Raw genomic sequence first — 27380 nt, 5'->3', positions numbered from 1 at the left:
TCACTGGTATGAGTTACACGAATAACATTTAACAATAAGAAAATGTATAGTGCAACCACAAATTCCTTACGAATATAAATATCATGTTTCTTCTTATTGTAATAATTATAAATATTCAGTCTATTAAGAATTATGACCGACACATTGTTAATGGGAGGGAAGAACAACAACGCTATCAAGAACAGGCCCACAAAGATGGCCAAAATCATGAAGCTTAGTATGATAAAACGCACTATAAAATGTTAGCCTCGTTCGGTTCGATTCGGCAACAAACCTGAAATGCCCTGTTTTGAACTCTCCTTTACCTTTCGACATAAAAGAAAGCTTAAATGGCTCTCTTCCCACGAACGCTTCCACCATCATCGACCCGTGACAGCCGTTTTGCGCATCGCCGACCGCGTATGAAAGGATGTATGCTTTACCAACGACGGTACGGATGATCTGAGCGATTGCACTTTCTCTTCCGGCAACGAGCTCAACGGCTGCCTGTCCATAAGGAACCTTAAAATGACGCCTATCGATGTATTTCACTGGTTTGAGGGACTCAACGATCCATCCTGGAAGCGGGGAGATCAAATCTTGAATTCTTGCCGGAATCAAGATTCCGGTTGAGAAATTAGCGAAAACGTGTGGACCAATCTCGAACCCTCCATTTTTCACCAAGTTACCTAAGATGGCAAAAACAAAGTTACAGGCTGAATTAATCACAAAGCTAAAACATAAGGACCCATACAAGTTACAAAACATATATAAAGTAAACCGGATATGTTTAACTGATTTACCTCTGGTATACCTGAGAGGAAGAATCTCCTTGATAGCGACAACATCCAAGAGAGGACCACAGGTGTGGTCTTCTTGAACACCAGGGTTATGGAAAGTGACCTTAACCACATCGGACATTGCCATGAAAGCCCAAGCGTAAGTGTCTCCACCATCTGAGCTAAAGACGGTCTGTATCGGAAGCTCATTGGCCTGACCAGGCACAGAGACTTTGATATTCTCGTCCTGAGCACAAGTTCTAGTGGCTCCGAACGTTAGAGCGTAGACTAGGCCACGCTTCACTTTCACATCCTGAGAGATGGTGCCTAAGTTTCCTAGTCTAACCGCGTGGACTCCACGAGGGACTGGAAAATAGAATCCTCCCGGCTGAGGTCCACCGGAGACTAGCTCCACGTGGCCGGCGATTTGCCAATGAGGGAGAGAGTTAGCGCCGATTATTTGTCGACCCTTCATGTGTGATTTGAGAGGGGTTTGCTCGAAGTTTCCATTTGGGAGAAGCCCTATAAATATATGCATGGAAACCACAAATGTAATAAGTATGGGATTAACTGATATGTAAAAATTAATATGACAACTTCATTTGATTGTCTTACCGTCTAGATGAGGAATTCTACGTGGTCGTGGTTGTGGTCGGAGGCTGGAAGAGCCATGGCAGAGAGAGAGGAGGAGGAGAAAGCAAAGAGAGTGATAGATAGACATTTTAAAGACGTATTAATTAGTTCGCCTATTTCAATGAGGGTCATGTGGGCTATATATATAGGGGTCATACTTATCACATGAGATTTTATAAATAACATAGGAAACCAAGAGGAAGCAGCAGCATGTACATTTTTGGAAATATACAATAAAATGTTGTTTATGTAAAGAAGGTTGTTGTTTTCGTTCAAAAAAAAAAAATGTAAAGAAGGTTGTTGTAGACGTATACGAAGGGAAACTCGAACCACGTTGAAGACCGCACCTTACGAGCCGCAATGTATGACTCATTGTCTGTCGATTATAAAAGATCGAATATATTACTAATTAGTACTTTACAGAAATCAATTGTAGTTAGTATGTGCAGTGAGATATATCAGATGTGGTTGATTATTAAAAAAATGAGGTTATCAAGACATAACAGATGTGACGCTGAAAAAAATGTGAAGAAGCTTCCAAGCACGAGTTTTCTGTTAACAGAGAGACGATTTGATTGGTAATTCATCACGAGCGATATTGATGTCATAAATAAGAAAGTCTAACTAGTGGATATCATATTGTTGTTAACTGGCGCTGGATTCGATTTAGATGATGCACCATGCATCATGGACATACGCTGACCACAAATTGAAAATTTCGAAATCTAGGTAAATGTTTATGTTCATCTAAGTTTGCAATTACTGTATACACATTGTAACATATAACGTAATAGAAACATATCTATCTTTTTGGTTCTTTATCTGCAATCGACGTAATAATATAGTGTGTGCTGTTAAACATATTATATAAGAAGTTAACGTTTAAACAAAGAAAACAGTCAAGTGAGATTTACGATTAAATGCGCATGTGTGTGTGTATACACGAGAGACATGAAAGGCAGTCCACATATGGTCTCCGCTGATTAATCATTAATCATCGCCATGATTTGCTCTTCAAGTCAATTTTACGTCCAAAGAAAATATAAGCTTTTGGTTTGACTTTATTTGTGGTTTTTAAATTAATTTGAGTCTAATTTTTATTTTTGTCACGTTTACCTCTTTGTAATCTATCTGATCCACAGATTTAAAATCTCCTTTCAGACTGTTTAGTTTAAATGTAATTTTATGCTATTTTTTGTTTGCCAAATACGAAAGGTAACAATATAATTAACATGCAATATTTACTGGATCAAGAAACATTAATATTACTATTTAAATATATGTTTACAGAAGTATACAGAAAATGTAACTGAAATCGAAACACCGACTTTATAATGTCTTAATTTCAACGAATAGAGAATATTGTAGTATTTATTATATAGTTTATGTAATTATAATAAAATTAATTTTAACGGGCCAAGACAACCCTAACATTGTCAAGCACAGGCCCACAAAGATGTCCAAAATCATGAAGCTTGGTATGATAAAACCCACTATAGAACGTTAGCCTCGTGCGGTTCGAATCCGCACGAAACGCGAAACGCCCCCCTTTGAACGCTCCTTTACCATTTGAATCGAACTTAACTTTAAACGCTGCTTTTCCCGCAAACGCCTCAACCATCATCGATCCGTGACAACCGTTGTGTGCGTCCCCAACCGCGAACGAGAGGATGTAGTTTCTACCGGCAACGGTACGGATGATCTGAGCGATTGCGCTTTCTCTCCCGGCGACGATCTCGATTGCTGCAAGACCTGATGGGACCTTGAAGTGGCGGTTATCGATGTATTTAATTGGTTTTAGAGATTCTACGATCCATCCCGGAAGCGGTGAGATTAGGTCTTGTATCTTCGCCGGGATTAAGATTCCGGTAGAGAAGTTGCTGAATACGTGTGGACCGATCTCAAATCCGCCGTTTTTCACAAGGTTTCCTGAATACGTACACAAGTTAGAGGTGAAAGAGAAAACAATTCAAAAGATTAGGACCAAATTGCAAAAAAAAAAACAAAGTGAAAGAAATGTGTATGTGGGATTTTGGTTTAATCCGGTTGAATATAGTTAAACCAAACCGGAAATTAAAACTATACTAAACCGGTTTAGATGAGAAAAAGAACAAACTTAACCGGATTTGAAAGATACCATTGGTATACCGGAGGGGCAAAATCTCCTTGATGGCAACAGCATCAACGAGGGGGCCACAACTAGGGTCTTCTTGAACACCAGGGTTATGGAAAGTGACCTTAACCAAGTCAGACGTTGCTTTAAAAGCCCAAGCGTATGTATCACCACCATTGGTACTGAACAACGTTTGGATCGGAAGCTCATTGGTCTGACCGGGCACTGAGATTCTGATGTTCTCGTCTTGAGCACAAGTCCTCGTAACACCAAATGTTAGAGAATAGACCAACCCACGCTTCACTTTCACGTATTGAGATATTGAGGCTAAGTTTCCTAGCCTAGCTGCATGGACTCCACGTGGGACGGCGAAATAGAAACCACCGGGTTGCGGACCACCGGAGACTAACTCTACGTGGCCGGAGATTTCCCAATGGGGAAGAGAGTATTTGCCAATTACTTGCCTCTTTCTCATGTTTGATTTGTTAGGAATTTGCTCAAAGTTTCCATTTGGGAGAAGCCCTGCACAAATATGAAAACCAAAAATTCATATTTTACCAAATGTGAAAACTATAATATATGAATCTACATGGTATTGGTGGAGTTGCTTATGACACTAATTTACCACAATCTAATAAAAAATTATCGAAATAATAGTCTAACCTCTAACGGTTAGTATATTAATATTAGTATCACTACTATATCATAGTCCATGTTCAAATATGGTAATCCGGTAATGTTAAGTTTTATTGATGAAAAAATAAATTAATAAAAAGAACACATATTGGCTATTTGAACGCCATATACAGTAATTTAGTCGATCGTGACTGAAGATATTGCTATATATATCCTTTTTCTTATTTCAGTTTTATCTTTAAAAACTCTAAAATACCAATTAATTTTACCATACCTGACCGGCGGTCAAACCACGTTAACCCGCGAACCGGCAACATACTCGGGTTGGGTTAATATCAAAACCCAAAGAAATTTGAACCGGTAAAAAACTATATCAATCCGCCAAAAATCCAAAAACCGGTGAACCATTAAACCGGATAAAACCGGGTTCTAACTTTTTTGTAAAAATGAGTGCAATTAATTATTTTTTCTAGCTTTATTCTTAGCAATAGTTAGGTTTTTTAAAATAAAAATTTCCATAATTGAACTTTTTACTTTTCATACTAGTTTTTTTCCTTCTAGTTGAAATCTCTGCAACTCACACCACAAATCTTCAAAATCAAGATAGTTTTGATAATCAATTTGGTGTTCATTTTTTTTCCCTAGTGTACGTAATAATAGAAAAGACTGATTACTAAAATATTTTATTGGTAATGGTTAGTTTGTTACACTTTGAGTTTATTACTTTTTAAGGTTTCTTTAAAACATTATGATTATTGAAGTATTTTATTTGGTATAACCAATTATATCATAGTTGTAATCATTGAAAGAAAAAATAGAAAACATATTCATACCTATTATTTATAAAAATATCATCACAATCAATTGAACCCGGTTGACTCCGGTCGAACCATATTAACTCATCACCCAGAAGCTTTTCCGGTTCAGTTACCGGTCCAGTTTTAAAAACATTGAAAAATAGCCAAACTGTTTTATCTTATTGCTCATATATACTCCCTCCGTTTAATTATATATAATGTTTAGAGAAGTATTTTTGTTTCATAATATAGGATGTTTCCAATTTTCTATGCAACTTTTAGATTAATTTTATATTTTATATTATGCAGTCTTGTTTATAATTGATTAAATATTTTAAAAGTAACTATCTCTTAATATGTGTGTTCTAACTCAAACATCTTATATTTTGAAACAAAAGAAGTATCATTTACTTTCTAGAATTCTTATTCATATAAAAAAAAAAAACAAATAGCATGCATCGACCTACATGATAGTTAAGGCACTAATCGAAGTGGTCTTACCATCAAGATGAGGAGTCCGTTTCGCAGCAGTGAAGCTATGAGAGCCATGGCAAAGCGAACAAAGGAAGACCAAGCAAAGAGAGACAATGAGAGACATCGTGAGCTGTTTACGCCAAGTGACGCCCGACTAAACAAATCTAGCAATTGTCGCTTATAAAAGGTTAAGTACAACACAATGGGTGATATATGCACAAGTTCCTACGAGCTATATATAGCCGACCTACGTATTAATAATTTTACGTCGTCTTCTGGAATTATTCAAAATATTAAATGATATAATGATGGAAGAAAAGTTATATTAATGTTATAGTACACGGCGATGCACCGTACGTATTAATACGAAGGTGATAATAGCAAAGATAAGCAGGAGCTAGCACGTTGAATAAGAATATCCCCACAAAATTAGCCGCATTGTTTGTAGTGGCCGTACTGTCCGTCCATATTATTCATCATATTCATCAAAAACCACTTGCTAATTGCTTTATCGCCAAATGTTGACATATAATTAAACGGCCGTTGTTTAATCATTCATTTAGTTTATAAGTTATAAGTGATTATGTCATGTGGCCGACGTTATTAAATGTTTCAGCTAATATACTTTGTATCGATTACATTAATTAGTGTGTACATTTAGTGTGTATAATATAGATCACAGAGAAATTATAAAAGGTCACTTTCTATCAATATGCATGAACCTCTTTTTCTTCTTTGGCCAAATATGCATGAACTTCTTAAGTATCGATCGGATGTTGGCTATATTTTCTGATATATATGTTAATGAATATATACAATAATTAAATGAGTTGTGAAACACAATTTAAATATAACTATAACAAATTGACAATGAGTTTCTGTATTTACGTAATTTGAATCTCAAGCAAACTAGAGACAACTTTTCGGTTCTTTTGGGGATAATTAAATTTGACATGTTATCAACTAGTTTTTGGGATATTTGAATAGGAGCAACTAGTTACATCATTAATTACATGTGTATGTATACGAGATTACTAATGCTCTGTGTCGGTTCATCGGCGTGATTTGCGCTTCGAGTCAAATACTACTGGAAACAAATATGTTTCCAACGTAACTATAGATTCTTTCATAAATATTAATAACATATAGACAAACTTGACAACATACACACATACACACTCCTCTGTCCTTTGGGTACAATGTATCTTAGAAACAATACTAATGTATCTCTGCAAACTCTATTTCAGATCTTTCTAGTGAATTATTTCGATTGAATCTTCATTGTATGATCGATCATATCAATTTATATATGATAACTATTTCAGATATGATGACTTCTGGAGTGACACTAACCGGCTAGAGCTTTATTCCCTTCTCATTATCTTTTATATGCTTTTTTTTTATGAGTCAACAACTTTCGGCTGTCTTCCCATGTTCATGTCTTCTACATCTTGCTAACATTTATGGATACGAAAATGGGGATCCCGTCATGTGAATATTTGATGATAAGTCAACGATCTTTTCCGTATATATATAATCGTCAACCAACAACAAGGGATCCATGTGGAAGACGATCGAATTCTTCCAAGAACAAGAAAGTATGAAGAAATATTTTCTCCCTCCTAATTGTCAATAAACCAACAACTCAGAATCAATCATCAGATAAATTCAACTCTAGCTTGTGCTCATAGATCCTGCTTACATATTACGCATGTATCTAGTTTCACTGCAACTATATAGAAACCAACAATTTTAGATCGAAGTTAGTTATATATCTACGCTTATATATCTATCTAATCTACACCCACACTGTTACACATATATACAGTATAACTTTTTTGGCACATTCCAAACTTGATATGTCTTATGTATCGGCCGGCTTGAGGTTCTGTATCTAGCGACCCATTTCATCGTCGTGGGGGAAATAATCAAACGAGAAGAAAAGATTGTACGTACATTCTATTTCTAATTAAGGTTTTAATTTAATACAAACCTCTAATTTATGAAAGCAATGTAACAATAAATCTACAGTTGGCACCATGAGTTTATAGCCCAGAAAATTTAGGCCCAATTTACGAGCTCCGTTCCGTTTCGGTTTAATTTTTCCAAACGGGGAGATCCATGGCCCTCTTGATTGAATCTAGTTTGAAAATAGAATTTGTTGTTTTTTTTCATTATCAAGAAAATTATTAATGTTGAAAAGTGACATCTACGAATGCTTAAAAGAAGAGGGACAGACCATGATCCAAAGGTCATGATATGTGTCCGATAAAGGGAGAGCTAAGTCTCAATCAATATTACTGCCAAAAACATATTTCTATGAATTTTTTTATATAATCACTTTCTTTTGAAAAAGCAATAGGAAAAAAAAATGATGAAAATAATCAACAAAAAGTGGGGATAGCTTTCCTTCAACCTTCCACATGCCCCATTTGGTACACTACAAGATGGACAGCCGAGTCATGTCCTTTTGACATTTCCTCTTAGTTTTTTTTTTATATTTTATATTGTTCTACATATAATAATCTTATATAACTCCTAGATAAACTAGCTTGCTCGGTGTATCTTATTCGATTTCATTATTCATGATACGAGTTAAACCAGTACTTATGCTTGTAATTTTTTTTTCTTTTTCATCTTCATCTCATACATATATATGTACCACCATAATCTGAATCCATGATATAAGTTTATAACATACCGACATCACTAGCTAGCATAATAAAAACCACTATGTCTTTTCCAATTTTATAGAAACAATGTCAATAATGGTAGAATGTTGTACGTACTTTTCATAAATATAAGGTTTATACATATAAATTATCAAGTTACATCGTAAGCTATGAATAAAAAGGAAGGTTTAGGAAATCATGGTTTCGAAATGAACTTCTGATGAGGAATAAAATTGAACATTTTTCCACAAAACACTAATTAGATGGTACGGTTGGTGAGCCTAAACAACTATGAATAATAGTACTCGGCATCCCACAAATCCGTAATGATGAGAGCATAAATCTCGGCATAATCTTCGTTTAAGAGTTCCGAAAGCAAAAGTCATGAATATTCACAAATGATTACGCAGAAAGTCAGTTTGATATGTAAAGCATTCATAAGCTAATGACTTAGTTTTCATTGTAATCATTGGTGAAACTATCGAATTTTTAAAACAATTAAGGTACATTCTTTTCTCCCCTTCTTCACGAGTTTAAAGCGACGAGGTGCTTCCATCATTATGTCTTCTCTTTTTTTTTCTTGCTGCTCATCTTATGATTTGTCTTTTTAACTGTTTCGTCTAATCAATCAAGAAAATGTATATGCATAATTAGCACTCTCATCATCTAGTGAGAAATATGAATGTCCAATCAGAATAAACCGAACATTAGTTATATGCCGTGTACTGAAAAAAAATAGTATTCATTATAGTGAAGAGTATATATGAATACTCAAAGAGCTTATTAGTTTTCTTTTCTTTTTTGGAAAAACCAGAAGTTCAACGTCTTAGAAAGGAGTATTTGGTTTGGAAATGAACATGGATTGGAATTTAGTTTGGTTTTATTTAGAGTAAAACTAGTTTGCTAGTGTGTTATAAAAGTTACTAATTATAATCAGGAGGAATAAAAGAGAAAGAAAGATGAACAAAAAAACGATGGGACGGGGGTGGTGAGTGGTGGTGGTCGGGTCAGACAAAGCAGGGTCCTACAATTTGCCTAACCGTAAGAGCCACATTCTTTTTTTTTTTTACCCCATCCCGTGAGTGAACCCCACTCTCTTCCTCCTCATTCTATTTATTCCCAATCCATATTTGCTCCTTTTATTAATTTTTTTTTCAAAAGAAAGTATAACTCTTTGCAGCATCTTAATCTTATATTACTTTCTATTTATATATTGTTTGTTCATTTTGATCTTCCTATCCTTTTGATTTTGAAATTTGATGACCACTAATCTTATAGAAACATATAACTCAGAGAGTCAGAGCTTGTCAATTTAGTTTTTGCCAAATCGAGTATGATTGTATGGATTCCAGATTGACTTTGTGTGTGGTGGCCATACGTTAATCCAGAACCATACTCGATTTTCTTTTTCTTTTCTCCCAATGTATTAAGACTAATGTTTATTGTTTGAGTTGTTCGTTAATACTAATAAATAAAACAACAATAAACATAAAAACCAGAACAATTAATAATTTAAATAGTCAAAGACATTGATAAACACGTACTACTGTATATATGATACATATCCGACATCATTTTCCGATGTTTTGGGTCGTTTATTGAGGAGCATCGGAAGCTTAAGACACAGCAGCTCCAATATAAAACCAGTACAATTGTTATGTTTCCTTTTTAATATGCGAGACATAAATTTTGTTCTTAGAGAAACAAAAATTCATAAACATATACTATTATGTAATTATCAAAAGATACTAATCTTGATGTTCCGGCCGGACATATGAGAAAACATGTTTTCTACCAACATTCAAGATTTGATAAATCGTTTATTACATAGTAGTAATAGTATTGAGTATCGCACAATCAAAAATTTACGTGTTAACTATTTTATATCTTAAACTCGGGGAATTAATCATATATATATTGATTAAACATACAGTAGTGTCTCCTCGAGAGCGAATACAGTAATAACAATCTTCCACCTCGTGTGATTCTTTAATCTTGGTATATTATTATTAGGATATCCATGGACCATAAATGTCAACAAAATTTGGTAACTTGAAACACCGATCGTGTTTTAACTTTTAAGTAATCAACAAAACAAACCACACAAAAGTAGATTCTCTCTATGTCAAACTTAGATGTTAACGATAAATAGATTATAAAACACATAGTTCACAAATCCTACTCCATAGTTCACTATTTCTATACCAAAAGATATGAATGTAAACTTAGGGAAGGATCATGATTTAATCTACCTTGGTATAATTAAAAAAAAAAAGATAGATTTTGAAAAAAGGTAAAAAATAGAAGAGAAAGAGTGTAGATTTGAAAAATATATTTTTACCACTTTAGAATTATCAAAAAACGTACATTTTTCTCTATTAATCTTTTTTTTTTTAAAAAAAATTTCAAAAGAAAAGCAGAAAAAATGTGTCAGAAAGATTTATGCAACTTTCATTCATTCATCACTTGCACTGTCTCGTGATGAAAATAAACCTTTTTGTTATCAGAAAATTAAAAAAAATCATCAAAATAAAAATAAAAAATAAAAAGAGGAAAACAAATTCCCTCCTTTGCAAGTGCGTTTGCTTTGTGTGAGAGTCTCTCTCTCTCTCTCTCTCTATTTCTCTCTCTTCTGGAAGTGAGGATCTTTGTTTGTTTGGTTCTGCAATCATAATTTCGTGATATACTAAATAAAAATGTATTCTCTTCTTCTTCTCTCTTACTTCTACTACTACTATACTCATAGACCCTACTCCTCTCTATGATCTTGCTCTCTTCTCTTTTCTTCTTTCATGGATTTTTCCTATTTTTCTCCCTAAATTTATGGGTTTTGTTCTCTTTTTCTCTCTTTCTCTTTCTCTCTCTGTGTTTGTCTCTCTAAACCACAATCACACTCAAAAGCACTTCTCTTTCTTTCTTTCTTTCTTCCTCAGAAATCTTTAAAGATTGGTTTTTGTTCCGAAACAGTTATCTTGACTTCAAAAAAACCAGAGCTTTAATCCGGGTTTCATGGCCTAAAGAGTGTTTCTTTCCTTCTGTCACATTCTTTTAATGCTTTTTCTTCCGTTGGCTTAAAAAAAGTTTCACAATTTCAATGGTAGTTTTGTCAATCAATCAATTCTGTGTTTGTGGGAAGAAGAAGAAGAAGAACAAGACGAGTGTGTGTGTGTGATTCATTCTACTCTACTCTGATTTTTTTCCAAAAGATGGCATTTTGGTGCATGTCTATTCTTCTCATTGTTGGGTTTGTATCAAATTCTGAAGCTCAGCTAAGCGATGAAGCCACATTGTTGGCCATTAGTAGAGAGCTTGGAGTTCCTGGATGGAGTAGCAATGGCACTGACTACTGTACTTGGGTTGGGCTCAAGTGTGGTGCTAACAACTCCTTTGTTGAATTGCTTAATCTCTCAGGGCTTCAGCTTAGAGGTAATGTCACTCTAATCTCTGACCTCAGAAGCTTAAAGCATCTAGATCTTTCTGGTAACAACTTCAATGGACCAATCCCTGCATCTTTTGGTAACTTGTCTAAGCTTGAGTTTCTAGATTTGTCTCTGAATCGTTTCGTTGGCGAAATTCCTGTTGAGTTTGGTAGGCTTAGAGGCCTTAGAGCATTCAACATTTCTAATAACTTGCTCGTGGGGGAGATACCTGATGAGCTTATGGTGCTACAGAGGTTAGAGGAGTTTCAGGTCTCTGGAAATGGCTTAAATGGTTCTATACCTCACTGGGTAGGAAATCTGAGCAACCTCAGGGTGTTTACAGCTTATGAGAATGATTTGGTTGGCGAGATACCAAATGGGTTAGGTTTGGTTTCTGAATTGGAATTGTTGAATCTTCACTCGAACCAGCTTGAGGGGAAGATTCCAAAGGGGATTTTTGAGAAAGGGAAGCTTAAAGTTTTGGTCTTGACACAGAATAGATTGACCGGTGAACTCCCTGAAGCAGTAGGAAACTGCAGCGGCCTCTCAAGCATTAGAATTGGGAATAATGAGCTTGTGGGAGTCATTCCGAGGACAATTGGAAACATTAGTGGACTTACCTACTTTGAAGCAGACAATAACAACCTCTCAGGTGAGATTGTTTCAGAGTTCTCGAAGTGTTCTAACCTCACTCTGCTGAACTTGGCAGCAAATGGGTTTGCTGGAATTATTCCCACAGAGCTTGGTCAGCTCATGAATCTTCAAGAACTGATTCTCTCAGGCAACAGTCTCTTTGGGGAAATTCCTAAGTCGTTTCTTGGACATGGAAACCTAAACAAGCTTGATTTGAGCAACAACAGACTCAACGGAACTATCCCAAAGGAACTCTGCAGCATGCAGAGGCTTCAGTACTTGCTTCTTGATCAAAATTCCATAAGAGGAGACATACCTCATGAGATTGGAAACTGTGTGAAGCTGCTTCAGCTCCAACTGGGTAGAAATTACTTGACGGGAACCATTCCTCCCGAGATTGGTCGCATGAGGAATTTGCAGATAGCACTCAACTTAAGTTTCAACCATCTTCATGGATCATTGCCTCCCGAGTTAGGAAAGCTCGACAAGCTCGTGTCATTGGATGTCTCTAACAATTTGCTCACAGGATCCATACCACAACTACTAAAAGGTATGATGAGTTTGATCGAGGTTAATTTCTCAAACAACCTCTTGAGTGGTCCAGTGCCAGTTTTTGTTCCCTTTCAAAAGGCTCCAAATTCGAGCTTTTCGGGAAATAAAGAGCTTTGTGGAGCGCCATTGAGCTCTTCTTGTGGATACTCTGAAGATCTTGAACATTTGAGATACAATCACAGAGTCTCTTACAGGATTGTGCTTGCAGTGATTGGTTCTGGTGTTGCTGTCTTTGTATCAGTCACTGTGGTTGTTCTTCTCTTCATGATGAGGGAGAAACAAGAGAAAGCAGCGGCTAAAAACGTTGATGTTGAAGAAAACGTTGAGGATGAGCAACCGGCGATTATAGCGGGAAATGTCTTCCTTGAGAATCTTAAACAAGGAATTGATCTTGATGCAGTTGTGAAAGCAGCTATGAAGGAGTCAAATAAACTCAGCACAGGAACTTTCAGTTCAGTTTATAAAGCTGTTATGCCTTCGGGGATGATTGTTTCGGTGAAGAAACTCAAGTCTATGGATAGAGCCATAACTCATCATCAGAACAAGATGATCAGAGAGCTCGAAAGACTCAGCAAACTTTGCCATGAACATTTGGTTAGACCGATCGGGTTTGTTATATACGAAGATGTTGCTCTCTTGTTGCATCAGCATTTGCCTAATGGTAACTTAACTCAGCTGATTCATGAGTCCACCAAGAAACCAGAGTACAAACCCGATTGGCCAATGAGACTGTCCATAGCTGTTGGAGTAGCAGAAGGTTTAGCGTTTCTCCACCATGTCGCCATCATTCACCTTGACGTTTCCTCGAGCAATGTCTTGCTAGACTCTGGTTACAAAGCTGTGCTTGGGGAGATTGAAATATCAAAACTATTGGATCCCTCCCGAGGCACCGCAAGTATTAGCTCAGTTGCAGGCTCCTTTGGCTACATTCCTCCAGGTATAAAGTCTTTAATTTGTTTTTGTTACAATAGTTTCATTAAGAAATCTAACACCTTCCCTTGTTTTATTCCGCAGAGTATGCATACACAATGCAAGTTACTGCACCAGGGAATGTTTACAGCTACGGAGTCGTTTTGCTTGAGATTCTAACCTCAAGAGCGCCAGTCGAGGAAGAGTTTGGTGAGGGGGTAGATTTGGTGAAATGGGTCCATGGAGCTTCAGCGAGAGGAGAAACACCGGAACAGATACTGGATGCCAAGCTTAGCACCGTGTCCTTTGCTTGGAGGAGAGAGATGCTTGCAGCTCTGAAAGTTGCATTGCTTTGCACAGACATCACACCTGCCAAAAGGCCAAAGATGAAGAAAGTAGTTGAAATGCTTCAAGAGGTTAAGCAAATCAAATGAGCAAATGAATGATGATATATAGTTTCCTTTGGTGACAGTTCATATACAAAAAAAACGCATTCCTATATATGCGTGCTTCTCCGCTGTGTATTATATAGAGTTTTATGATGAATTGATCGCTTATGGTTGATTTGCATACCTAGTTACTCAAATTATAAATTAGATCATAGAAGAACCAATGTACATCTTGTTGCTGTAGAATCAAAAGAATCTTTAGATTACAAGGCCACGTGAAAACCAGATGGCCTTCTTCAACTTTTTTACACATCACACCAAAAAGAAACAAATAAATTGGATAAAAGAATAAGTGACAATGCAAAACAGGAGATACAAATTAAAAAAACCTACGAGGAATGATCTAAGCATAGCCCGACGGAGACAATTCCGATTTATGATGCTAAAGAATCTAAAAGAACGCAAACTCAAGACTTTGAAAACCAAGCAAACCTAGCTTTGTTATGTTTTGTTTGAGTTCTTGACTGGAATTCAAAGCCAAACGTGGTTTGGATCCTGCCGATGATCAACAGCCAGCAGCTTTAAGGAAGTTGTCGTAAGGGCTTGAGGCTGGCAATCTAAATGCTTGTGGGTTATTTTGTAGTTCTGCAAAGCACTGTGTCTGAATAGTTCCCACTGGGGTTCTTGGCGATTTCATGCCGAATTCTTTCGCCAGTAAAGGGACTTCGACCTAAGCAAATTTATTGATCAATACAAACCAGAGGCTAAGATTGATATCGTGTAAGACAAAAACCAGAGGCTAAGATTGGTTTCCAAGCAGATTATCCAAATTCAGTACACAATATAAAAGACAGTAAGTTATCGCTAGGGCATACATACCTCAGTATAAAATGTTGAATTGATCATAGGATGAAAAGTTGCGGTTGTGATCTCTTCATCATGTTGTCGTGGAGAGCAAATAACAGAACTTTCATGTCGTAGCTGAGAATTCAAAAGACTCGAGATCTTCTGCTGTTTTCCCATTAATAGATTTTCACAATGAAGCGTCATTTCTTTGTATGAAGCATCAGCTGCAGTATGGAAGGATATTCTACCCACTTGACGTGTTGTCTCAACGACCTTCGAAAAACAAAAGAAGTATAGTTTGTATTGTATGTTACTTTTGGTGATGACTTTGCAATCTAATTTCTAAGAAGAAGGAAGAAACATGTAACTTACAGATTCTAGAATTTGATTGACGGTCAGGAGGTCTGGGATTTCCGAAACTGTTACAGGATTATTCTTCGTTACGGTTTCAGAGCCATCTCCAAATTCTTGATCCTCGTGAGAGAAGAGTGCCGCGTCCTAGAGAGACAGACACAAAATATTTCAATACGATGTTCCATCTTGAGGTTTTAAGAAAACTATGGGAAGCAGGATAATTAACTTGTTACCACCTTTTGAGGTTTAACGTCTCCGGAATAGGTTTTCTGAGTGTCTTCTAAAAACCGGGTTCCAAGTGGACATGCATCATCTGGCATGAATTCAATGAGCAACTGCTCCCGCATTTTGTCCATTTCAGACTGGATATAGTTGACTTTTTGTTAGTTTGCTATGATTATCAATTGATTTACCAGAATATAGAATGCTAGCTCGGGTAGAGTAATTTGGTTGGGAGGTTGTGACAGAAAATACTTACATTGCACATTTCTTCTAAGCTTTTGACAATTTCATAGACGAGATTTCCTCTGCTATGCTCAGTAGAGACTGCTATGTTGGAAAGAGTATCTAAAGCTGAAGAATCATCTTTTTCGCATCCGTAAGCAACTTTGAGCTGATCTGAATTTACAGCCTTCAACTTGTGATCGTCAACCAAGTGCAAGAATGAGTCCTGAATCAGGCAGAAGAGGAAGTTACAAAGACAAGGGGAAGCAATTTCTCTGTGTCGTGCAACGATTCCAAGAGAAACAAAAACATCAACATGGCAACATTTTCACCAGAATGATCAACGTACCCTTGGTCCCTGAAGTGTTACTTTTGTGAAATCCGCCAGAGAAAAAAGATTGAATGCTTTTGAGGAAAACAGAATCATTGATGCAGCCAGAGTAAAGAGTGACCTTCGTCGAGATGGAGGAAGTGGTCCTGGAATAGTAGGAATAAGGGTCTACATCAAAATTTCCATACCAAAACCAAGGATAAAGGTTCAACTCAGGGAGGAATCAACACATATGCAAGCTCACCTCCTTCCATTAAAGAAATATCTCGCAAAGAAAGTGCCATTTGGAAACTTCGAATCAAAGCGTCGTGACTTGAGTTCTGAAAGATACGAATTTTGTGATATGTCAAACAAAATTTTGTACGCAAATAATTCATAAGGCGATCTAGTGAGGCTCTGCTCATAGATAAAAAACAATAAGAAACACTCAGATGCAGAGGTGGCAAAAGTATTGTGATATATGAAATATATGTTACCTTAACACGAGAGAACAACAATACAAGACTGTAGGTGTTAGCAATCGCCTCATAATTGTCTGGTGTATTTGCCGGAGATATGGACTGCGCCCAGATTGATGAAAGCAAAAGACCTATCTGGTGACTACTTAGCCTTATATAAACAGCATCCTGAGGAGCATATACGAAATAAAATTAGGGTGGGGATTGATCCAACGTGTACCTAAGAACTGTAAGCATGTATATAATTAGAACCGTAGTTAAAGTAGGGTACAAAAGTTATTGCGGTTTCAAGAGGCTACTTGTATTCATTTATTATATATACTTTTGGTCTTATCCTGAATCTTATGTTGAGAGCCTTGGGGATATTTTCTGACTTACATATATATATATATAGATATAGGCCTATAGGGTCACATTTATCGTCAGTAAGAAATGTACTACTCTTCTAGTAAGTTTTTTCACAAAAAAAAAAGGTTGCAAGGATGTACCAGTTCAGAGTTTAAAAGATCCACAGAGTTATCTTCGAGTGAGGTCACTGGTTGATTCCAATTGCTATATGCCTGAATGTATGAAGATTTCAATCTGTCAAGGATTTCCCCCCTATTGCTTCCAGATTCTTCCTCAGGCATTTCCTTTTGGCTCTGATCAGAAGCTAACATTGATGAAAATTTCTCCTTCTTCAGCTTCTCGAAAAGGGCTGCTGAGGAGGAAAAGACAGACGCGGTCCTTGAAAGTGAACGAGGAAGACCCATTCCTTTCTTAAGATCAGTAGTGGTCGATGAAGGACGGGGACATACTGAGGTTGGTACCAGCACAACAGAAAATATACGGTGTGCGCCAATCCGTGTTTTATGATCAGGATGGACCATAGCTTGAAGTAACTGATGGAATAAGGCCTCGGGGAAAGCCTGAAATGAAAAAAGTAATAAGCTTAGCCATTTTCATTAATATTGGTCTAGTCTCTCAACGACAAGAGAACACATAATACTAGATGTTACAGGGAAGTTGCCTTGTTTTGATATGACAGATTTGGTATAGAGGCTATAATTTGAGCAGTGCGAAAAACAGCAGCAATTGTGGTTCTTGCTACGTTTGTGACAGCTGAAATATTCTCCAGCATCGTAGCCATAGCATCCAGAATTGGGCCAGCGTCTCCAACCTTTGAATTTGACAGATCAGTCTCACATCTCTTAAGAGGAATATACGAAGAGAAAGAACTAGCTCTTAGAAAGGTAGTAATATACCTTTTTTGTTAGTTGGACGAGGCACTTATCAACAGCTACACTGACCATTCTGTTACAGTTTACAACGTCAGTTCCCAGATTTGCTTCATCTACAGAAGAATGCATGCATTTTCTCAAGTGCCTCATGATATCACTTATTGCGCTGACAATTGCTGCTGAGTGCTCAACTTTTGCATTCTCAGCAAGGGAGGAGGTAACCTCTAAAATGTTGAGCTGCATGCTTGGCTGTTTAAGCACACTTTTATGATCAAGGTGTTTAATCAACATAGACAGTAGAAAGTGTGTTCTTTGCCCTGCAAAATTGCAGAACTATTTCAGAGCACTGATCATGTGGGAAGGAATGAATAAAAACTATCGAGAGCTTAATACCAGATATTTCCATCAAAAACTGTAGATCCCTTAAAACAGGGAATGCAACCGAATTTTCTGTTGACCATAGACAGCCCTCGTCAAAGTAACGGAACAAAGACTCAAGTATACGTCTCATGGTTGTGGCCTCTTCACCTAGCTTGGCCATGTTGCGTAGGCAAACCTTGGACCAAAAGCTAGGGTCCAAGGAATCTTCCCTGAAAAGAAAACGATATGTTGAATAAAAGAAAAGAACCCAAAAAGGTAAACGGTAAACACAACTGAGGTGAGAAGAATTTACATTTTGACATTTAGTTCACCCTTGTCATTCACAACTGTTCTCCAAGAAGGAACAGTTATGAGGGAATCTGAATAAGCGATATGACCTTCGTTTTTTAAGACTTCATCCACCCATTTTCTGCCACTATCATTAGCATTCGTTGATATTTTGGGGTGACCGTAATTTTCCAAGACTGCTGAGACAACCTGCCATGCAAATATCGAATTTATCAGTTAACAGATAATAATATCCACTACCTAAAACTCTACTAAGATACAATTCTAGCCATAAGATCCCAACTCCCAGTTCTATATAAATTAACCACGACTGGTAGATTGTTATGGTATTTAAACCTTTGGCCAAGAAACCTTGGAAAGAAATTCTGACAGAGTAATCTTCACTTTGACTGTTGTTAGATACCACATATCAATTACTTTCGATGCAGGATAACAAATCATAATATATAGGAATCCCGAAACCAAAGAATGCCTGTGAAGATAACAAAAGAAACTAGTGCATAACCTGAGAGTTACTTACATTGTCAAAGTCGCTGGGGATATGAGAGTATTCACCCATCAGCCAAATCTGGAAATAGATAAACGGACCAGAATGCATCAGAAGATACTTCTAGATTTACAATAATGAAGAATAGTATCTACAGAAGCATAAAAACATAACCGAATTACCATCGCTGAAAGTGCTTGAAGTCCAGCTGCACGGAGGCTCCGTGATCTGTTATCATCCCCACCTTCCAGTCCTAATTGGCACAGCTTTGGGAGAAATCCTTCTAAGTTAAACAGGGAACTACCATCCTTCTGAAAAATTTGGTAGCAATCATGCTATATCATTATTACATATGTCCTTGACCATTCTATCAGATAGCACCCCAACGCGTGGCTACAAGAGAATTCTATCAAATATGTAAGAAGCGGACCTGATTATTCACAAATTCGAAAAGAGACTGACATCCAACTATCTGCATTTCATCTTGTCGACTTTGATCCAAAAGAGCTTGCACCGTTCTTAGAAAACCACTAGAAAAAAGAGGCCTGAAAAAAAGAACAAAGAAAGAACAATCAAGTTACCGAAAAAATATTCCTGCTTCCATAAAAGGTTTACAGTTTTGGGTAAATCTCTTGCGTTCTTATGCTAAGCCAAAAATTATCTTAGACATAAGAGAACAAATTGAAGTGTTTGTAAAGAAAGCAAAAGAAGGATGACCTCACATTTGCTCCTTACAAGTGACCAGAAGCCTTCTGTAAATGCACATGGCTATCTTTGCCGAGTGAAAATTCTCATTCCTCAATTCCTTGTAACATCTTTGTTCCAGAGAATCTGATATCTGTAAAATCGTAAATTTCAACAACAGAGAACTGAATTTGGGAACACAGCAATCTGAAAACATTACTAAGACGAGTAATTTGACTCAAATATATGTGCTGAAACCAAATGTCAAAGAAATTGCTAATATTCCAGTCCAGCAGAAGAGTGTTTTTTGAAAAATAAAGTTGTTAGACTTGGCAGGGATAAATTATACCTTTGGCATACGCACAGCATTCTTTGCTGCATATTCACATAGTTTTCCTATCTTCCGGTCATTTGGGCCCTCCTCCTGTCAGAAATGTGAGCAGTGATAAGTTAAACCAACCCACCAAGACAACCAAGAGGAAAGCTCCAGTTTTCTATTATAGTGCCAAAGAACATAATGTCTCAAAGCGAAATGAAATGCAGATAGACGAACTTTAACATAGAAAAGGGAAAGGATGCAAGGTTAAAAACAAAAACTAACAGATTGCACAACTAACTACTCATGAATTCATCATTGAAAGGTCACTACAGCCAAAGAGCGGCTGATTTAACAACTTTGTGTTTCCAACAGGCAATAGCAATGAAACCATCAGTTATATACCCTCTCAGTAATTCAGAAACGAGAAGGAAAATCAAAATATGGGAAAAAGTACAAACCTGATTACGAGGGAAGATATCAGCAATGAGCTTCTTGTACCTCTTGACAGGCTGTCTAGACCTTGCACGGAGGGCAGGGCAAAGAATGCAAAGGCTACCACAGACAGGCAAAACTTGCCTCGAGATCACACCCGAGACTGAGCTCATTGCCTCTACTGTCAGATTCTCGTCAAAAAAAAAAAAAACGATCAATCAAAAGTCCTGATGAATCAATTTACTACGTGTAAACCCTCCCTTCCCCTCTTGATCCACCGAAAAAGCCCTAAAGCTTCCTCGGGCAAGAAGGAAAACAGAGCTCGATGATTCAAACGAGGCACTCCTTTCACAAACACAATCCCCTTCCTCCTGAAGAATTTCCAAAAACAGAAATTGATCAAAAGGGGAACCCATTCATTGTATATAACCCAGACTCCCCCGAAATCGAATTTACACAAAAAGTCTGATGATCACAAAATTTCAACAAACCCCAGATGAAAAAAGTACCCAAATTGATCAGGAATTTCAAAGTAATGCTGAAAAAAAAAAAAAAAAAAAAAAAAAAAAAAAAAAAAAAACATCAATTTACCTAAAGCAGCACGATTAAGCCAGCCGATGACTGAAAAAATTGATCGGAAAAAAAACTCGAAACTCAATCTCCGAGAACGAAGATTGTATCTCTCTTTCTCTCTCTCTCTCAGTAGAATTAAGTCACCGGATCGTCCGGCCGGCGAAGCTTTGAGCTCTTCCCTCTGATACGTTTCAACGGCACGACGCGGGTTCCACTTTCTGCCGTTTCGTTGCTATTTCCTTTTTTTTTTTTTTTTTTGATAATTCTCTCTTAAAACACTTTACAGATAATAATCTCTTAATCTCAGCCGTTGGATGCGAATAACATCGGCTATGATTACAGAACGTATTACAGGGGTAGTTATTGCATTTTTTTGGCCAGCTCATACAGTGCAATTAAGGAAATAATCTTAATAATTAGTTCTTAAATACTCACACGTTGTGTGTGGGCATGATGTGTAAAAAACTAAAAATACTGATACATTCAATAATTATATTTTGGAGATTATCCCCTTTTTGTAATGCCCTCCTGAATATAATCCCTGTACTAATAGAGTCAAATGATCTATTTTGCAACACTGTGAGCCAAGTATTATAGATTAAAGATAAATTCGTTATTAAAAATTAAATCGAATTCTTTCGACAAGAACACGTTTTATATATAATAAAAAAAGGTACTGATAAGTGATAATAAATTCATGAAGTTTAATGCACCGTTAAGTTAGCTGCCACTATAATAATTAACGTCGTCGACGTTCACATGGAGGGTCGTTTTTTTACCGCGGAAACCGGGTAAAAGCTCCCGCGGAGAACTCGCTAACGATACAAGTCAACGTTAGGTTCGTTAAGAAAGATTAAATTGTTATACATACCTGTAACTTTGTTATATGCGATTCACAAATCTACCTACCACTCAAAAAGGCCATGGATTTAATATAACATTGGTCTACATTTCTTGACATGAGTTTGACCTTTAAAGAATTGTGACATGAGTCAGTGTTGACATGTTTCTCCCAAGTTATGTTCGGGTCTTCGTTTGGGTTTAACCGGACTCCTTTAGCACAGAGAGGGCAGATAACCACGGTTACATCTTCTCTGTCGCCTTTTGGACAAGTATGTTTCATATAGCTTCGATGATCCAAACAAAACACCTGTAAAAGAAAAAAAAAAGCCAACGTAAGACTTCTATCTCCTCCAAACCCAAAGAAACATTTTGACAACAGATTCAGAGAAAAACAAGAGCAAGAACAGAAGCTATAAAATAAAGTTTTAAATCTTCAATGGCAATTTTCAAGTAGAAACAGGGTGAATAAACAACCAAACCAAGGAAGCATATAAGAATCATTGCATGCGTTTTCCTGAATCAAGAACTCTCTCTACTGACCTAATCGACTTCACAAGTCAAATGCCGTTAAAATTAAGCTAACAATAGTCAACCAAAATGATTTTGCAGTGATTACTTGGAGATTTAAAAACTCCATTGAACTTAAATCCTATACAGAACCAAATCCAATTAAACATTTAAGACTTTTTGGGAAAAATTAATGAACTTCAAAGGTATTACTCAGAACCTGTTTTGAATGTTTTCTTAAGTAACAGTATTGGTTCTCTCATGAAACATGTTAAAACAACAAAGAGCTTATCACATTGGTTTACTAATTGTAAGGTAGAGAGAATTTAAAGTCAAAAAACTGGATTTAAAACCTTTTTTTTTTGTCTCAACATAATAAAAAGCAAAACTAGAACATTAATAATAAGATGGATCCATAATGAAAAACTGAGCAAATGTAAAACGTTTGGAACAGATGAAAAACACACGGTGCACAATCCAGCAACATATACTACCCAAAAGTTCAACCAAAATTAACTCATAAAGGATAAATCCATATAGCTGGGGAGCTTTATCTAGGCTTGGTCTTCAACATCGTTCACCGCTTTGCTGCTAGGAGGAACCTTGGACGCCAAGAGATCTGTGTACTCCTGGTATGGGGATTTTACAAATCTCGTCTCCTTCCAGAATTCTGGTGTAAGGAATCCGTATGTCTTCTGAAGACAATCGAATGTAGCCTGCAATCACATGACACATCACTGTTATCAGTGAAACCCATAGAGCAAAACAAGTTGAAAAAAATACTGAAAACAATCATACATCTATTTACAGTTACATGACAATACGGCAGCAGCTCAAATTCATTCAGAGTCAGATAACTCATTACAGATAAGGTCAGCCTTGACATGATGCAAATTCAAGATACAACTAATATATATATATAAACAGTCAAGCATCTTTTGACTTCCATCAACATAGCTATATCTAACTTGCCGAGAGAGATTACATGATTTCTAATAACATGGCCTCATGAAACTAACTAAGCTGACCAAAAAAGGTTCAAGCTTTACATAAAGTGATTCGGATTTCAAAGCAATTCCCACAAACATCACACAATCTGATTCCGATTCCAAAGCAATTCCAATCAAAAGGAAACAAATTTCCATCTAAATGCAAACTCTAAACTAAAGAAAGAGTGAACAAACCTTAACAAAGTTTCCGAGAGTTTTGGTGGATCCCCTGGAAGAAGTGAAAACATCATCAATTCCAGCGAACTGAAGAACCTTCTTGGGAACTCTAGCAGCCACAATACCAGCACCACGAGGAGCAGGAACCATCCTCACTGTCACAGATCCACACTTGCCAGTCACCTTACAAGGAACGGTATGTGGCTTCCCGATCTTGTTACCCCAGTAACCTCTCCTGACTGGGACAACAGAGAGCTTAGCGAGAATGATCGCTCCTCTGATAGCCGTAGCAACCTCCTTGGAGCATTTCACTCCCAAACCAACATGACCATTACCGTCTCCGACGACAACAAAGGCCTTGAATCGAGTCCTCTGACCAGCTCTGGTTTGCTTCTGAACAGGCATGATCTTCATCACTTCATCCTTCAATGAAGGACCAACAAGGTTATCAATGATCTGGTACTCCTTAACCGGGAGTGAGTGAAGATAGATCTGCTCTAGCTTCTTGATCTGTCCGGTTTGCACGAGACGACCAAGCTTGGTCACTGGAACCCATTTCTGTTCTTCAGAGGCACGGCCTCCACGTCGACCACCACGGCCTCTTGGTCCACCTCTTCCACGGTCTCCACGATCTCCACGGCCACCTCCTCCGATTCCACGTCCGAAACCACCACGGTCTCCAGTACGCTCAGCGCCGCCACGTTCTCCACCACGTTCCGCCATTTTCGATTTGAGTTTTTAAGGAGGCTGCGATGAGTTTGTTGTTTGAGTGATGAGAAGGAGAAAGCCCTAGCTGCGGCAATTTACGATATATATATTGCTCCAGCTGCTACTCAAAGCTTTTTTTAGGGTTTCTAAAACATTAATGGGCTTTCATGGGCCTCAAATTCTAATGTATTTGTCATATATTAATAACACGATAAGGTCCATAACCTTTTAAAAGAATGTATTCCTTTTATTCATTAGGATACAAATAATACAACAAATCGGACGGACATTGTATAGCCTATACTATAATTCATGGTGAATACAATATCTTTCAATTCATTGTCCATGTATATATCCACAAGTATATCTATATATATCATAAGTTTTGTATACTTTGTAATCTATTTGTATGTTTGTATATCTATGTATGTGTTTGGGTAATGGATCTAATTAATTAAGTGGAGTTGCATTGAGGCAGAACAGCTCCTTTATCAACCACATTGGCATTGCTGCAAGTTGCTTTCCCTCCCATTATGTTCACTTTGTCAAGCACAATCTCTTGGCATGGATAGTTCTTGCTGCAATTAAACGTTATTGCCATGTCTGATGCGCTTGTGCCGCTTATGTTTCGGTACACCACATTCTTCACTTGGACCGCAGATTTCTGAAAATATGTGTAAAATGATTAGCTAGATCCAACAATATCTAGCTATTACCATGGTATGCAATATTGGAAGATTTGGTCAGATTAGAGTGAACCTGTGAAGTGCATTTGCTCTTGTCACAATATTCTTGGTCGATTATGATCGGATTCTTCACATTGTCCATTTGGATGTTCTGAAAGACAATGTTGCTAGCAGTTCCTGAGCCTCCCTGAAAAGGATCGGATTAGATTAAATTTCAAATCAATAACAAAAAGTAGGGCATATTTGAGAGTTTAGTTAAAATTGAAGGGCTAGTTTGTGACTTCTCACCTGGTAAGTTTTGATTCTAACTCCATTGTCGGTACCGGAAAGCTTAGCACCATCCACTGTCACGCCTGAGACAAATGCCTTTGAGTTGTCATCTCCTAAGCTTCCAATGCTGCTCATATTTCAAAAAAAAAAAATTAGATTTGCAATTTTTATATGAATCTTTTAGTGTATACAAAAATAACAATCTTTGATACCTGATTCCGTGACCAGGACCGCAAGTTATGTCATTTATTTGAACAGTTTGTGATCCACTTTCAATAGATATGCAATCATCGCCTGGTTAAGAAAGCAACCATTCAGAAACTTATTTTAGATAAATCCCCGTAAATCATGATAAAGCCCTGAAATTTAGCTTCCTTGATATGCAAGCAACTCTTTATAAAATCACAAACGAAATAATAAAAAAATGGTTTCAATGGATACACTAATAACCTGTTCCAATGATGGAGTTGGAGACTCTAATGTTTTGGGTGTTTGTGATATGGATACCATCAGTGTTAGGACTATCGGCAGGTGCAGTTACCACCACATTAGAGACCTGAACGTTGGAGCATTTCTCAATCGAAATCTGAATCTGTTGCGCATTTCTCACCCTCAGATTATTCACTCTCAAGTTCTTCGAGTTGTAGAAAGTAAGAGCCTGCATATAAGCAATATATACCAAAAAATACATATGTCCAATTATGATAAAAATATCAACATTATTTTTAGAAAAAAAAAAAGAAAAAAAAACAATATATGTTTCAACTTTCAACGTACCGTGGGAGCTTTTGTGCATGGCTGCATATATGACAAAAGAGTATTAATATCTCCAATTAATCGATTTAATTATAAGGATTACATGTAGATGAACATTACACACACCTTAGCTTTGTTCCGTTTGCATGAGTTTTCCCACCACGTTTCGCCGTTTCCGTCCACAGCCCCAGTGGCGCCGCCCTCAACAGATAGATCGTTAACGTTGTCAAACGTTATCCATTTGGATATGTCTTTGTAATCCGATCGTTTTTGAGATGCCGATAACGTCCCGAAGATCTGCCGTTCCATCAACCAAACGCTTAGTTTCAATAACCACATACATATATGATCATGTGTCATCATTTTTAGTTTGCAAATAGTACAGTTTTTTTTTTCTTTTGTGTAATTACCTGAACGGTAAGAATAGATTTGCATGGACCAGTTAACTGAATAGACTTAAGGAGATAAGTATTCCCTTTAGGAACTAAGAGATTAACAGCTCCATTTGAAGAGCATGCTTTTTTCCACGCATTCACGAACGCCTAATCATCAATGCATGCATACATGGATCATTAGTACTAAAAACAGTTTTATATGCTAATAAAAAAGAAGTTTTATGTGTATAAGTATATGCCTGCGTGTCATCAGTATTTCCATCTCCTTTAGCTCCGAAGTCAGAAACACTAACGGTGGTTGGAGTTCGCAAAGAAGCTCTTACAAAGCTTTTCAATCCCGTGTTGTCGTCTCTTCGCTTGATTAAGCTATTTTTGTAAGAATGGACATATCCATTAACGATGACTCTTGAAGCTTCACACCATGAGAGCATCAAAAGAGCCCATAATAGGAAAACGGTAACAAGTTTGGAACAACGGGCCATTGAGGTTGGTATATAAGGAAATGGGTGTGTGTGTTTTTTTTTTTTTTGGGGGGGGGGGGGGGGGGGGGGGAAGGAATGTGTGTTGTTATTTTGGGTAGGTTGAGAATGTTTGATGTTTGTGATTCTTGTCTTTGTGTTGCTTTGTTTTTGAAATTAGAGAAGTGTGGACGTACGTGTATTTATAGGCAAATCAGAAGGAACGTTAAATGTTAGGTTTCTTATGCTTGAATGAGTTCGAGGTATGGAGTGAAATTGAGATTGTCACGTAAACATTACTTTGCGCATCTATATTTTTTATTTTATTTTATTTTCTTCCTTAAGAATTTCATTTTTTTTTTTGAATTAAAGAATTTCATATTTTAACTTTACTCTCTATCTCTCTATCTCCATTGTTTTTAAATAAATTTATTTTAAAGATTTCGTTGTCTCTTAGCGGGACCATGCTTATCGTATTTTCTGCAAGAAACATCGCTTAAGGATTTAAGGTAATTGAATTGATTTATACCTTCAAATAGTCTCACACTAATATTATTGGTTAGATTGACTAAGAGCAGTCCCCTCTTCGGATTTTTTATTCCAAGAAATTATGTATCGTAATGGGTAATAAAGAAAACATGATAACATTGAGATTTATAATTGTTCTTTTTTTAATCTTCAAAACATATATAATGCCGTATGATGATTGTACACATGACTTTGCTGCTAAATCTCCCATAGTTTAAAATTTTTCGTACGTGCTAAATAATATTCCATCCATTTCAAAAT

General features: G+C 36.9%; 6 protein-coding genes across 9 annotated transcripts; 1 reads left to right on the top strand and 5 right to left on the bottom strand.

Annotated features, from left to right (window-relative positions):
* Window positions 1–62: 62 nt before the first annotated feature.
* Window positions 63–1514, bottom strand: LOC104793096 (protein TEEBE-like). Its single transcript, XM_010519372.3, has 3 exons — window positions 1374–1514; window positions 783–1280; window positions 63–668 (listed from the first exon to the last, which is right to left on the bottom strand). The coding sequence occupies exons 1-3, from the start codon at window positions 1477–1479 to the stop codon at window positions 148–150; spliced, it is 1125 nt and encodes a 374-aa protein (XP_010517674.1). The 5' UTR covers window positions 1480–1514; the 3' UTR covers window positions 63–147.
* Window positions 1515–2636: 1122 nt separating this feature from the next.
* On the bottom strand, window positions 2637–5639 carry LOC104793095 (protein TEEBE-like). The gene is made up of 3 exons (XM_010519371.3): window positions 5439–5639; window positions 3529–4026; window positions 2637–3320 (listed from the first exon to the last, which is right to left on the bottom strand). Exons 1-3 carry the CDS (start codon window positions 5533–5535, stop codon window positions 2800–2802), a joined length of 1116 nt encoding a protein of 371 aa, XP_010517673.1. The 5' UTR covers window positions 5536–5639; the 3' UTR covers window positions 2637–2799.
* A 4879-nt stretch (window positions 5640–10518) lies between these two features.
* Window positions 10519–14166, top strand: LOC104793094 (leucine-rich repeat receptor-like tyrosine-protein kinase PXC3). Its single transcript, XM_010519370.3, has 2 exons — window positions 10519–13624; window positions 13702–14166. The coding sequence occupies exons 1-2, from the start codon at window positions 11290–11292 to the stop codon at window positions 14028–14030; spliced, it is 2664 nt and encodes an 887-aa protein (XP_010517672.2). The 5' UTR covers window positions 10519–11289; the 3' UTR covers window positions 14031–14166.
* Window positions 14167–14224: 58 nt separating this feature from the next.
* Window positions 14225–21368, bottom strand: LOC104699388 (protein SEMI-ROLLED LEAF 2). 4 transcript variants are annotated; one of them, XM_087454755.1, is made up of 20 exons: window positions 20821–21368; window positions 20256–20600; window positions 19828–19902; window positions 19517–19632; window positions 19225–19339; window positions 18977–19105; window positions 18828–18875; window positions 18312–18496; window positions 18032–18228; window positions 17663–17955; window positions 17428–17577; window positions 16907–17326; window positions 16437–16586; window positions 16205–16280; window positions 15979–16106; window positions 15664–15855; window positions 15422–15547; window positions 15204–15329; window positions 14865–15104; window positions 14225–14715 (listed from the first exon to the last, which is right to left on the bottom strand). In XM_087454755.1, exons 2-20 carry the CDS (start codon window positions 20400–20402, stop codon window positions 14551–14553), a joined length of 3078 nt encoding a protein of 1025 aa, XP_087310881.1. In that variant the 5' UTR covers window positions 20403–20600; window positions 20821–21368; the 3' UTR covers window positions 14225–14550. The 4 variants fall into 4 exon arrangements, with proteins under 4 accessions (XP_087310881.1, XP_087310883.1, XP_087310882.1 ...); XM_087454757.1 differs by having other exon boundaries at window positions 19512–19632; window positions 20821–21186; XM_087454756.1 differs by having other exon boundaries at window positions 20256–20410; window positions 20821–21090.
* Window positions 21369–22477: 1109 nt separating this feature from the next.
* LOC104793091 (small ribosomal subunit protein uS5x) lies at window positions 22478–24148 on the bottom strand. The gene is made up of 2 exons (XM_010519368.3): window positions 23337–24148; window positions 22478–22868 (listed from the first exon to the last, which is right to left on the bottom strand). The coding sequence occupies exons 1-2, from the start codon at window positions 24039–24041 to the stop codon at window positions 22707–22709; spliced, it is 867 nt and encodes a 288-aa protein (XP_010517670.1). The 5' UTR covers window positions 24042–24148; the 3' UTR covers window positions 22478–22706.
* A 104-nt stretch (window positions 24149–24252) lies between these two features.
* On the bottom strand, window positions 24253–26671 carry LOC104699387 (polygalacturonase ADPG2-like). Its single transcript, XM_010414699.3, has 9 exons — window positions 26373–26671; window positions 26149–26280; window positions 25865–26035; window positions 25760–25780; window positions 25433–25640; window positions 25195–25276; window positions 25001–25109; window positions 24786–24899; window positions 24253–24690 (listed from the first exon to the last, which is right to left on the bottom strand). The coding sequence occupies exons 1-9, from the start codon at window positions 26613–26615 to the stop codon at window positions 24481–24483; spliced, it is 1290 nt and encodes a 429-aa protein (XP_010413001.2). The 5' UTR covers window positions 26616–26671; the 3' UTR covers window positions 24253–24480.
* Between the last annotated feature and the right edge of the window lie 709 nt (window positions 26672–27380).

This window comes from Camelina sativa, chromosome 6, assembly GCF_030686135.1.
Source record: "Camelina sativa cultivar CO46 ecotype springtype chromosome 6, ASM3068613v1".
In the NCBI taxonomy this organism is placed as follows: domain Eukaryota; kingdom Viridiplantae; phylum Streptophyta; class Magnoliopsida; order Brassicales; family Brassicaceae; genus Camelina; species Camelina sativa.
Note: the sequence above shows the minus strand (reverse complement) of the source record. Positions and strands in the feature narration are given on the sequence as shown.